Raw genomic sequence first — 14,245 nt, 5'->3', positions numbered from 1 at the left:
TAACTGGATACATTTTGATTGGCATTGGTTAAATTGAGTATAATTATTTAGCTTCTTTGTACACCCCAGTGAGTTTCACAAGTTTTCTTTTACAGAGTACATAAAGCTATATGTTGGCAGCAAGTTACAATTAATATAGTCTCATTTCAAGCACAAAACAAAGAAAATGTACCTCCTGCACTAAAATTAATCAGTATCTTGTCAAGTTATTGGCATAGCAAATGTGCACACTCTAGGCAAGGTTTTACAGATTATATAAATCTCCAAAAGAAGATGTATGTATATATATACACCCACATATACATATATATATATATATATATATACATATAAACTAATATTATAAGAAGGTTGTGTTTGTCTGTTTGTTCTAAGTTTGTGCAAAAACTACTGAGCCGATTTTCATGAACACTGCATCATTTTGTAGAGGAAACTACTAGAAATAACCTGCACTTTGTTTCATCTTGATCCGTCAAGTTACAGCTGAGAAATAACATTTATTGACATCATCAATGTAAGAGATAGATGTGGCCGGTAAGGGGTAGTGGGAGAGGTGCTTTGCGTTAACTTGAATCAGACTACGTAGCAGTCTGTGCACAGGACAAACAGTGAGCGGTGGATGCCACCAGTCTGTATAGCGCTGCTGGTCACGTGGGAAACTCCTGCAACAGGGCCCATATGCAAAGCAATACAACTAGAACACCTCAAATAAAAGAAATGTTGGCAGAAGCAAGGGGTGAAGCTGCGGGCAACAGCTGGTGTATATTACAAGAAATTCCAGGTACTTCGACCCTGGTATAAACCAGGGTCAGAGACCCAGAAATTTTGACTCGGGGTGACCCTTTCACACAGAAGAAATATCTGTGTTGATCAGCAAATTACTGGGTAGAAATAAATAAATACAATAGTTAGTATCGTGTGCCCTAATTATCAATACAATATAAACAATGGAGTAGTCCCAAAAGCACAAACTCTAACTATACATCCAGGAATATTGTCCAATAGGACTGTAAATGTTCTTTCTTGTGTGTCCACCGTGTATTGCTCTTTCCACTTCAGGTAATTACATTACATGTTCAGCTTTCCCCTTATGACATGGATCACACTCACCAGAAAGCAGTACCAGACGTTCACTAAAAGGGTTATTGTATACTTTCGTCCTATATGTAATCAGGCACATCAACTGCTCATTCACAAATACGCCTCATGGAGCCAGACTCATCTCTGCACTCCTTGTGACATTCACATTAAGGTTTCTTCAGGGATAATTACACCCAAGGATATCGTCCTTATTCACCAATCCAAAAATTCCTCTAGGTTTATCACAAAAAATTTTTTTATTCAACCACAAGATTAAAAACATCACAAAAAATGGTAAGCTGAAAATACTAACGAGCCCAGAGGGGGTCATTCAGACCCGGTCGTTAGCGCCGATGCGCTCGGACCGGGTTGATGGCCCCCCACAGAGCATGCGCACGACGGCGCCGGCGATCCAAAGGGGGCGAGCTGTCGATGTTGATTGACAGCTCGCCCCGTTTGGAAGGCGGGCCGGGGGGGTGGCAGCCCAAACGGGGGAGTTCCCATGGGAACGCCTACCGTTTGGGGGCGGCCCCACTGACATCATTAGTGATGTCAGTGGAGAGCTTCCGGCTCAGACAGAGCCGAAAGCTCTCCGGGGCTTACGACAAGGGAGACCCTACCCTAGGGTCTCGTCGTAAGCCCCGATGGTCGCGATGGTCTTGACCATCGCGACCATCACCTTAGGCGGTCGTAAGGCTGTGGGTGTTAACCCACAGCCTTACCACCGCAAAGGAGGACGTCTTGAAAATTCAAGAGGTCCTACCCTCATTCAGACCAACCGCACGCTCTGTGCGACCGGCTCTGAATGAGGTCCAGAATGCTTAACCCGGGATAACAAAGGTGTTCAGGCTAAAATGAGAACAAGTTGAATCAGTATACTCCAGTCCAGTCCATCTTGGGTGTATTAATTTTATACCACAAAAAGCAGATAGACTGGTAATATTACATAAATGTTTTTGTTTAAAATGTAAAGAGACACTGTGTGATTTCTAACCCTTTTTTTTTATATATTACGAGCGTGTTCACCAAGTCTCTCCTTCAGCATATGGGATGTTTTACCAATATACTGAGACCTGCATATACATTCCAGCAAATAAACACAGTATCAACTATGGCACGTTATGAACTCATTGATTTCATAAGTTACATTAGTCTGTTAGTCTCTTTGCTCTTACATAATCGGCACACTATATAAGAACTGCACCTAAAAAAAAAACCTTAGATTTGTTCGGGTTCTTAAACCTAGGAATAGACGCAGTACTACTAATCACTGTATCCTTAATGTTATTAGCCTTTCGATATACAAAAAAATAGCCCCAATGTTTTCTTGTCTATATTTTCAACATATTTATGTTGGCTGTGATATTTTGTGATAAAGGCCACTTTGGAATTCCCACATTCTTTTTTCCTTATGCGGGCCATACACGCTACAATTATCGGGGCGATCTGCCTGATATCGGCGGATCGCCCCAATAATTGTAGCGTGTGTGCGGGCGACCGAGGGTTAAATATTGCCCGGTCGGGCATGCAGGATTGTCCAGCATGCCCGTCCATTCGATATTTACCCGGTAACTGTCGGCCGCATCGGTCTGTGTATGCCCAGCGCGGCCGACAGACAGACATTTCCTGTGAAGGAACAGGGACATGTCTCCTCCCCCGGGGACGGAGCGCGGATGTCGGACTATACACTGTGAGATTTCTCTCACAGTGTATGCCGGCGACATCTGCGGCTGGCAGCCGGCCAGATAAAATGTCTGTCGGTCTGACAGACATTTTATCTGGCTGTGTATGCCCAGCATTATATTTGTCCCTTCTAAGGAGGCTTTCCTATCCAACATATGGCCTCGTTGCATGGCCATACTTACAAGATCCTCACTATAACCTTTAGCAATAAATTGTTGTTGTAAATTCATTGCCAGGGAATTATATACCTACATGTCCAAACAATTCCTCCTTATCCTCTGAAACTGTCTGAGGGGAATACTCCTCAGCCAGTTACTGAGATGGTTACTAATAGAGTCAATGAAGAAGGAGATACAATCCGTGGGTTTGACACACAGAAAGAACATTTACAGTTCTATTGGCCAATATTCCTGGGTGTATAGTTTGTGCTTTTGGGACCATTCCATTGTTTATATTATACCGGGTAGAAATGCTTGACCTAGTAATACTAATTAGCTTTTCTGTGTGAAAGGGGGGTCAGGATGGGAACGGCAAAACGATCCGGCACTCAAATGCCGGGTAAAAGTCGGGTTTTAGGGACATTTAGGTTTGGAATTGTGTGTCTTTTTTTGCAGAAAATGTGCATTTCCTTAATATGCATGAGCACAAAAAAGACTTACACTTCTGTCTATCTGCAGTCGCATCTTTTGATTCCCACTCCTTACGTTGGCAAGATGGGGCTGGTAAGTGTATGCCGCTACCGCAAAAGTGTTTTCATATAAAAAAGACCAGATTCGAACTGAGCAAACGCCAGTCCAGAGGCATTGCTGGTGCAGGTGCTAAAAACCTAATGCAAAATACACACAGATACTGATGACAATTGGCTACAGCTGCTTCTGATTGCTCCCACTAAGAAGACGTACATAAATCATTGGTGTTGCTGCTATATTATATGAAGATGCGGCAATGCATACACATTACTTCATACAAAATTTGCATTCAGACCATGGCAGTAAAGAATATGCCCACTATTTTTAAAGGGAAAAACAAAGTGTGTTTTTTATTTAATTTAATTTGTAGTTTTGAATATGTGTCTGCATTCAATTGTATTATACATAGCAAACACACATTAATAAGACTGTCCAAACACTATTCCATCTCATGCATATAACACTTCATTAAAGTATTGGGTAATGTGACTAATGGAGCATACACACGGTCAGATTTGTCAGATTTGTCAGATGAACGACTGAACGATTGAACGATTTGAACGATTTTACCAAAGTTTTGAACGATTTGAACGATTGAACGATTTTTGACTGCATTAAAATGAATGGAATCGTCCAAGTCTGACTGCAAACCCATCAGATGTCAGAAATCGTTATCTGACCATCGGGAACGCGCATCGTTGATCGTCCATCGTTCAGGCATGTCAGATATGAACGATTTTCCTTCAGATATGAACGACTGAACGATTTTTAAATCGTTATCGTTCATATCTGAAGGAAAAATCTGATCGTGTGTATGCACCATAATACTACTAACTGCTGAGTTGCAGTTGGACATAAATCTTACAGATCATATAAGTTACCTGTGGTCAATAAGCGTAACATTGGAGGGAGGGACACCTAACACAGCACAGCTCTGAATCAACTCTCTCCTACGAATCTCCCCTTGATTGTAGTAATTTCCTAAGAATAACAAATATATTAACCCCAGTGTTTTTCTATTGCTTTTCTTTTTCTCTCCAGCATACTTTTTTTATTACTACATTTCAGCTGATACAGATAATTTGTAACACACTTACCATGCAATAGTCTGAGACAAACTACAAATATACTGTATAGGTTAGTCACAATATGCAAATATGTAAATATACAAATAATCCATAGTAACTGTACATTTGCTTTCACTAATTTAAATAGCAGCAAACATAATTAAATCAAAAGGCTGATTGGTTGCTATTGGTTACAGCAAACTTGCACTTTCAATAAGTATTATATTTAACAGCTATTAATACAACGCCAGCATATTCCATTGTGCTTTACAACTGGGAAAAACACATTGCAGGCTTATAGACTGGACTGGGTAATAACAGACACACAAAGAGGTAAGAGGGCGCTGGTCACAAACTTACAATCTATAGGGAAATATGAATTTGATACACGAGGACAATGGCTACATGTTGCAAATGGTCCAGCCAGATTGCAGGGGTTCTTGGTGGCCTGCATGAACCAGTCACACAGCAATGTTGGCCTGGGGTTAGCAGGCTGTGTGAGAATAGAAAGGACATATGTAAAAGGTGTGTTGACTGTATAAAGAGGCGCTAGTAGATAGAATGGTCTATGGAGGTTAAGTGGGTGGTTATGGAATTTGATGATCAGCCTGAAGAGGTGAGTTTTCAGGGAATGCTTGAAGGTTAGGCGACAAGATTAAAGACTTGTTGTGCAAGTGAGGGCATTCCACAGAGTAGCTGCAGCCCGAAAAAAATCCTTTGACCATGAATGGGAGTCGGTAATGCATGTGGATGAGAGATGCAGATCATGGCTGAAGTAGAAGGGTTGAGCTAGGTGATATTTTGAGATAATTGACTAGATGTATGCACTACCAACCAGGGAAAATAGTTTCCATAGATGCACCCTCACCCAGGGCTCCACCACTGTGTCTCACAAGCCTGAAAACCTGCAGGGGACAGAGACCAAACAAGCTGCAATCTAGAGGGTCCTCAACGTCCCATATGATGCTGACAACTGCACACTCATTTAACAAACATAATTGTTCAAAATAAGGCAGCTTTTCAGCATAATTCCCTTTTATCAAGCTTTGAAACGCTACATGTACCTATCACTACTGTCACTTGTAAATTTGCAAGTAATTTACGGAGTGCACTGTCATCTTCTTTCTAGGGTACCGAATCAATTACCTGAAAGCTGACACGAGATGGGTCTCTTACTACATTTCTGCTCACAGCCTATGGAGGTGTGAGCATAAATCAGTTACCGTAATTTCGCTTATGAGATCAGTGTGAGGTACCAGGGGCAGGTCACATTTAATTGAATCTGCCCTAAGGTATGAACATCTGCATCCTCTAAATTATAAATAAATATTATCCTATTCAGCAGCTATCTCATTCCTGTGTATCACAAACATGTTAATATACTAACCTAAACATGTTTTTTTTTATGCCTAGCAGAGGGTGATGTATAAGCTAGACATAATGCCAGTGTTGTGCAGACTGCCTGTTACATATATCCTGTACCATTAGGCCACAAACGGCAACAGGCTCCCAATCAGCCAATGTACACGATTTCCCCTGAACTCTCCCCAGGCAGTCGTGGTCACGATTTGGAGTTAAAAATGTCCAATCTGACTTAAGATCTATCTTGCAGCCAATGCATTGTATCCCAGATTGGCTAATCTGCCCTACAGCACGGCAGATCTGAAGATGCGAGGTACAACGAGCGGGGAAGAGCATCGGCATCTTGATCAAGAGTAGAAACTCACGATTTGGCCATTTTTTACATGATCTGTCGTCACGATTCGTCGAGATCGGCCAAATTGGATGAAAAGTCGCTATGTGTGTGGGCACCTTAAGAAGCCCCCAAGACTTAACCTGCGGTCCCCAGCTCCTTCTTGCTTTATGGTCAGATTTCTTTGTTATACTGTAGTTTGTAACACTTACCTTACATTAAAATGCATGCCGATATGCTATTACAGATAGGTGTCTAAAGCTGGGCGCACATTCGACAATGTGCTAACAATGCATCCCGATTTCCCTTGAACTCCCAGAAAAACAATATAGTGTGTACACACTGTGCAATATTCCAGATGCGTTGTTAGATCGTTAAGATATAATATATCTCCTGGTCATCCGGCAGTGCGTACAAAATCGTTAATGCGATTGTCAGTTTGAGCTGCAAAGAGGGGCGACCTGGAGATGCGATGGATGACTCCACAGGAGCGCGCATAGTACGTACACACTTGACAAATTGAATAATTTGTCATTCCGATCCGTCGGAATCGGGCAAATAGTCAAAAATTTTGTCTAGTGTGTACCCAGCTTTAATTTGATTAAATGCATTGTTTTAATGCCTTACTTAGATTAATGGTATCATACATCCCTCTTGAATTATAGAAGGCTGTCAATGCGACACCTAAAGAGTATGAGGTTATCCATCTATTACATAAAAAGATTTCCCAGCAAGAGATAGCAAACATTAAAACTGATTAGCTCTACTAGCAGGTTTGCTAGCATCATTAAATAGTCTACAGTATGTAAAGACACATACAAAAAAATGTTTATGTATATATATATATATATATATATATATATATATTCAGAAAAAGTTTATATCCGTGAATGACATTATACTGAAATAATTATAATTATGGTCTGAAAAATGTCCTATACCAGTAAATATTGCGTATGTCTATAAATGTGTAAGCTTCAATAATTCAGCTATAACTATATTATATATACCAGTGGTTCTCAAACTCGGTCCTCAGGACCCCTCGCAGGTCATATTTTCCATGTCTTCTAGCAGGTGCACAGGTGTATTCATCACTCACTGACACATTTTAAAAGATCCACAGGTGGAGCTAATTATTTCACTTGCGACTCTGTGAGGAGACCTGTAAAACATACACTGTTGGGGGTCCTGAGGATCGAGTTTGAGAACCTGTGATATAAACAACAAACAGTCAAAAAAAAATTGAAAGAAAAAAAAAAAAATCATTAACATATGGGGGAGGTTTACTTATGCTTTACACTTAAATGTAAATTGTGATGAAACATTTATTCTGTGGTATATAGCAAATGGATATGCCTAGTGCAGTGGACAAGCATGGTGAGATATAAATACTACACATGGGATTCAATTAAGCGCACTGAGTACAGCAATTGTCATGTTCAGTAATACAATAATGCATTACACGGCCCATTCTCAGCAATACAAACGGGATGTAGTCAAAATATTGACGGCAAGAAGCCGTCTGACGAAATCCCGACGTCTAATCCCGATTTGTGACTAAAGATAGGCGTCTAAATCCTGACGCCTATCTTTAGTCCGACGACAGAATCCCGACAGACGGCTTCCCTAACACAGGTAAGCTGGCTACTGTTAGCTCTTAGCCACGGGGGGAGGGTTAGGTTTAGACACCCCCGGGGAGGGTTAGGCTGTGGAGATGGGGGTTAGGGTTAGGTACCCCCCAGGAGGGTTAGGTTTAGGGTGAGGGGACGGGGGGGGTTAAGTTTAGGCACCCCCGGGGGGACTTAGGGATAGACAGCACCCCGGGAATTTTTGGGTTAGGCACCATCATGGGAGGGTTAGGGGGGGAGAAGGGTAGGGTTAGCTGACTTACCTGCTCCGTCGGGATTCTTCTTGTTCGGGCTTCCGGCGTCGGTATTTCACCCGATGGTTATTCAGCCGCCAGGATTTCTTCCCCAACCATACAAATTTGTATTTAAAACATACATTTCTGTGCATATTACATAGAGCAATGCGCTTGGCATGGTGGTCTCATGTCCACCACAACTGTTAAGAACTAATATTGCAGCTAAAGGTGTGATCCTGGGCAGCCTTTGCTTGCTACCCATGTACATTAAGATCCAGTCATTCACCCTGTCTGCCAAATTTCCATGGTTAAGGAAGATAAGTCAGGCCTCATGAATCAGTTCCTCATAGATATTACACATTCCAAGAATACTGAAAATTGAAGCGTTTTTATTCCTCTGTTCTATTCAATTGTGGGTGAAGCCGGCGATTTGCAGTCACTATGTCTCCAATTATAAAGTCTATAGCACGTCAACATTCACCATGTTTAAAATTACAACATCATAAATGTCAACATCTACAAAATGTCAACATTGACAGAATGTTGACTGTCATAATGTCAACATATCCACTAGGCTTACCGTTAGGGATAGAATTACACTAAAAAGACAATGTCGACATTACATCCATGTCTACATACTGAATGTCAACATGGTTAATGTCAACATTATGACCATGTTGACATAAAGGGGGCAATTCTATTGTTGTTTGGGCACCCGTCACTAGTAGCCACCTGCCAGCAGCAATTCAATTGTTCGGACGCGAGTACTGCCGGCGACGACATTTCTGCTCACAGCCTCCCAAGGTGGCAAGCAGAAAAGTGTTAAGTATCCCATTTGGGAGCCAAAATGGCACTTTTTACATCACGGGCAGGACTTTATGCAGGTTTAGTCGCTGTACGCAGCTAAAGCCAGTACTTTTGAGCACGACAATCGTGATAATTAATGGGCACCTGGAACAAATTGCTTAGTTGGGCGCCCATTAATTGAAGTCCCCCTATGACCATGTCAACATTCCAATGTCAACCTAATGAAACAAAACATTCTGATTGGCGACAAAATATAGCACACCCAAACCCGCAATGTGCCGGTGTAACGGAATGCTGCAACAATCGGATCTCCATTTGCAGTCCCATAGGGCAGCATACAAAACTCTACTATCTCGGGGCCACCATAAATGAGGTATATGCGCACACTTACATCATCTGCATTTGAATCGACAATTTGGCATTTCTTTTTTGCGACTGCCCTGTCTAAATATATATGTCCGACATAACATGCTGAACTGTAATGCCCTATAATATACTGAGCTTGATTGAAAGGCTAACATTGCCCCCATAAGTACCTTACTTTTAACCAATAGAAGGGAACAGAGGGGAAAATGTATTAGCCTCCGATTTAAAAAAAATGGCGAATTACTGGTGAGTTCAAACCGCAGTATGTAATAGAGTCAAATTCACCATTTTCAAACAACTTGCATGCATTAATAACTGTCTAATAAATATATTGGTCATAATTAATGATTTTATTATTGGGAGCAATAAAATTTTAAAATAATTAAATGTATGCAGGCAATAAAATGTAATGTTAATTGGGCCCTTAATTGAGTATTCGTTACAAATTTATACATATGTATGCTTAATGTGGATCTTTATTAAGTTCTGCCAGGACAGATAGCTCATAATGCTCATAGTTTGAGAAGTCTCTCCAGCTAGAGCAGTGGTTCCCAAACTTTTTTGAATCACGGCACCCCAGTGTATCAGCATTGTTTACATTGCACCCCTAAGCCGAATGTTTGTTATTGAGAAATTCAGAAAAAATGTAGTAAAATGAAGTAAATTGTACTTATCTATCATCCTTACGCTCAGTTATGTGGTGGTGGACAGGTTTGCGCTTATTTGTCCACATATTTATATTACATTGACCATAAATAATTTGATTTGGTGCTGGACCACCAACCAAAGGCACCCCTGCAAGTGTCCCGAGGCACCCCAGGGTGCCGCGGCGCACAGTTTGGGAAACACTGGGCTAGAGCCATTTTCTAGTGATCTTTCAAAAATGGCCACAAAGTGCTGGAAACACTAGTGAGTTTGCTGGGTATTAAGGGGGCCTATGTACTAATAATCGCAGCACTGCTGTGATTATTATCTACCTAACTCGCAGGGGATATTTTCATTTTTAATAAATATATCCCCGCTATGTACAACGGGGATCTCACAGGGACAGCAGTTGCTGTAACCACTGTCCCTGCAAGTTATATCCCTGGCATTTAGGGAAAAATCTTTCACAGAAGTGAAAGACTTCCCCCAGGGAAAACGGACACTGCGCATGTGCACAGTGTCAGCTTCTGGAGCCGGCCAGGGGCTGCGAGAGGGAGATCGAAAAATCTCTCTGCTGCACTTGGAGCCTCCATAGGTTTACAGTAGATTACACCATCTGAAGGTGTAAACTACCGGGCCTAAACTCCGAAAAGCTTTGCTTTTTGGAGCTTAGTACATAGGGGTTAGATCTTAGTCCCATTGACAATAATGGGGACTGCGATCTGAAGTGCTAATTAGCACTTTGCCGAAGATTTCTGTGAGATCTTCTGCATTGTGCTATTAGTACATAGCAACAATACATAAAGTAATTCAGAAACTGCAGTTTCTGCAAAATTTTATGTAAAAATCAGCTCTATACATATGCCCTTAAATCCGTAAATATTCAGTCCAAACTGAATGAGTTTCCACAATATATCCCGGGCAAGATACCAAGAAGTAGAACATACGTATGTTTGACTCTCATAGGGGGGTATTTATCAAAGCTGGGAGAGCGATAAAGTTGTGAGAGATAAAGTACTAACCAATCAACTTTCAATTTACATTTTGCAGGCTTTGCTTAAAAAATGATAGTTATGAGCTGATTGGTTGGTAATTTAAATTTTTTTAATTTTATCTCACTACCAGCTTTGATAAATACCCCTTCATAGTCACTGTGGATAATTTAGATTAGCATACAAGACTGTAAACCGCTTTCATTTTTATTTTTTTTTCAGTTTTTTTATTTTTAACTGAGCATCAAAAAAGAAGAAACTGCACTATACATAACAAAAAAAAAACAAGCCGCTTAGAAATCTTATTTTAGTTTAATTTCAGATTTTAATACATAATTAAAGTGTAGGGAGGTTTTACTTAGGCGTTATTTTTTACATACTTTAGATACAGAAGGTTAAGGTGCGTACACACTAGACGATATATGACCCAATTCCCCTGATTTCGAAGCATCGGAACGTCAAATCCTGTAAAATATGTCCAAATCGTGAGTGTCCATTCACGATGCCGATGCATGTAACCGCAGGTCGTACATCGCATTTTCAGATATTGCCTACAGCAGGCAAGATCTGCCAATCTCGTACACGACGCACTGGAAATCGTTAAGGATGCACAATAGATCATTGGTCAGATTGGACACTTAAACACCATATCGTATCCTGGAGTGCAGGGGAGAGTTCAAGGGAAGTCGCTCACGATATCGCATGCACATAGTCTACTGTGTAGGCACCTTAACTCAACGAGCAAGTAGTTTGAAATATATTGCCTATTAGAACAAGGACTAAAAAATAAAATAAAACATGCCAAGCAGATTGATGCATGGTTGTGCAAACCACATCATAAACACCCCAGTTTGTATACCAATTTGACAAAAATAAAATAAAAAATTTGTGATGACCGCTTCAAAACAGTACAATTTAAAACATGCAGTTTGGAAGCAGCCAGAATAATGATCAAAAGTCACATAAAATAATACCCCTTTTACACCGAAGCTAAAACCCGGGTTTTTGAAGGGTTAACTCGGGCAGCTCCCTGGTGTAAAAGGGCAGAGGGTTGGATCGCCGGGTCGAGTGACCCGGCAATCCAACCCAGGTAACTAGCAGGGTTTAACACGGGCGTAGCCCGTGAAACCCTGCTATGGGAACAGCGCACTCCGGGTCACGAAGACCTGGAGTGCGCTGCTAGCCGGCCGATTGGTCCGGCTTCAGTGGTGCTTGGAGATGACGTCATCTCCAATTCCATCAAAATTCCGGGTCAGACCCGGAGTTGGAACAGGGTTCCTATCCGGATCAGACTTGGAATTTAGCCGGCGCCAACTTGGGATATTCCCGAGTCAGCGCCGCTCACACCGCAGTCGGGTCTGCATAGACCCGACTTTTCCGGCGTGAAAGTGGACGCTTGGAGATGACGTCATCTCCAAGCGCCACTGAAGCCGGACCAATCGGCCGGCTAGCAGAGCACTGCAGGTCATCAAGAAGCTGCCCGGGTTAACCCTGCAATAACCTGGGTTTTAGCTCCGGTGTAAAAGGGGTATAAATGGTTATGTGCATGGACGGGGCAGGTAATGCATAAGTAGTATACAGAAACAACTTCCACAGATCATTATAACTTGCTGCAGAGGGATTAGTTAGGACGATGGACATGACTAGCTAAATATTTGGGAGTCAATCTAATTCCATGTGAAGGATGCGACTTGCCATTGCAACAACATCAAAACGCTCGTAATGGCACCACATCTTGCACCCCACGCGACCAGTTCTGAGCCTGAATTCGCATAATTTTGCACGGAGCCCTATGGAGCTGCGAGCACTTTTATGTGAATGCGGGCTGCCGTCAAGTGCACCCATTGGCCCGAGTACATCACGTGGATTTGGACTGACCCCTTAGACTTCAACTAGTTATATTTTAATATCATAAGAAGTAGATATATTTGCTCCCAAAACACCCATCTGCAAATATATATATTTTTTATTATTATTTTTAAAGATAGTATGGTAAGCCATATAAATGTAGTAGTGTTGGGGAGGAGACTGTTGACCAGAGGTTCCCAAACACGGTCCTCAAGGCACCCCGACAGTTCAGGTTTAAGAGAAATCCAAGGTTGAGCACAGGTGGTTAAATCAAATGGACCAAGGCACAAATTAAGTCACCTGTGGTGAAGCATGAATATCCTTAAAACCTGGACTTGTTGTGTGCCTTGAGGACCAAGTTTGGGAACCTCTGCTGTAGAGTAAGGGACGAGGAGTGTCCCCCAGGAAGCAGCAGAGCACGGTGTGGTGGCACCATACAGTGCTCCTGCGCCAGATGCCGGCCCGTGTGCCTACCTGTAGAGCAGCAGAGCACAGACAGGTGGCACTGTTCCCGCAGCAGTCCGATCACAGTAGGAGCAAAGAACATGCACTCATCATCCGGGTGAGCAATGAGCAGCAGCGGAGCCCGTACACCCGGCAGCACACTCTCCGCCGCCCGGTCAGACACAACGTCCATGCAACGGCTGCAGACATACCATAGCAGCGACAGCGCCGCCGTCGCCACCACCACTACAACCAGCATGACGGAACTGGGTGCTCTGGCCAACACATTCCGGCAATAGCAAGATCATGCAGAACAGGGTTCCACATCTTCAGTTTGCAGACACGTCAGTCGACGCGCATGCGCTTAGCTTTATCCTCTGTTCGTCATAGCTAAGCCTGGAGTAATTACATTATATGCACCACACAGTGCTGTCACTGGCATTTGTTTACCTGTATACTATACTTTGCTATAACGTGATGCGAGTACTATGTACATTCTGCAGGTATAACTTCCACAATAAGCAATACCACTGACTAGTGGTAGATGTACTAAAATGTCTAAAGATCAAATAAAACCAGATTTTAGATGTCATTTATTTAGCCCATTCTATGGGAGTGAATTAATTAAAGGTAAGTGCGATGCAGGGGATGAGTCGCTGGGACTTCGGAGCATGCAATCACACATAGCATTTAATTACCGCCATTGGTTTAAACCACTTAGCTGACTAATATGTAAAAAAAAAAAAAAAAAACCGCTCAGAAATTGTCTTTTTTTTAAGACTAAATTAGGTCAAGAACATCTATTTATAACTTATTCAGCACAATTTTATTAAACAATGTATAAATTTTAATATCACTGGAGGCACATTATCCACTGCACAGGATGGAGAACGATTGCATGATTACAATGATGTAATCGCAGGGGCGTATTAATAAAGGGTGCAGGGTGTGCGGAGAACACGGGCCCCGCACAGCACACCCTGCACCCATATTATTACTTACCTCTTCTGAGTCCCACGTCGGCACGGGCGTCCGGCGCTGTAAAACGACTGGAAAATGGCCGCGGT

General features: G+C 42.1%; 1 protein-coding gene across 1 annotated transcript in view; it reads right to left on the bottom strand.

The window, feature by feature from the left end:
* Window positions 1-13,505, bottom strand: part of PIGL (phosphatidylinositol glycan anchor biosynthesis class L) — a 224,174-nt gene extending 210,669 nt beyond the window's left edge. The window contains exons 1-2 of the mRNA XM_088453651.1: window positions 13,209-13,505; window positions 4,334-4,433 (exon numbers count right to left, since the gene is read on the bottom strand). Coding sequence (XP_088309777.1) covers window positions 4,334-4,433; window positions 13,209-13,437 — 329 coding nt within the window. The 5' untranslated portion in view covers window positions 13,438-13,505. The remainder of the gene's footprint in view (window positions 1-4,333; window positions 4,434-13,208) is intronic.
* Between the last annotated feature and the right edge of the window lie 740 nt (window positions 13,506-14,245).

The sequence above is a fragment of the Taudactylus pleione genome, unplaced genomic scaffold (genome assembly GCF_031769625.1).
Source record: "Taudactylus pleione unplaced genomic scaffold, aTauple2 ptg000585l, whole genome shotgun sequence".
Taxonomy (NCBI): domain Eukaryota; kingdom Metazoa; phylum Chordata; class Amphibia; order Anura; family Myobatrachidae; genus Taudactylus; species Taudactylus pleione.
This window is presented reverse-complemented; position numbering and strand designations above follow the sequence as displayed.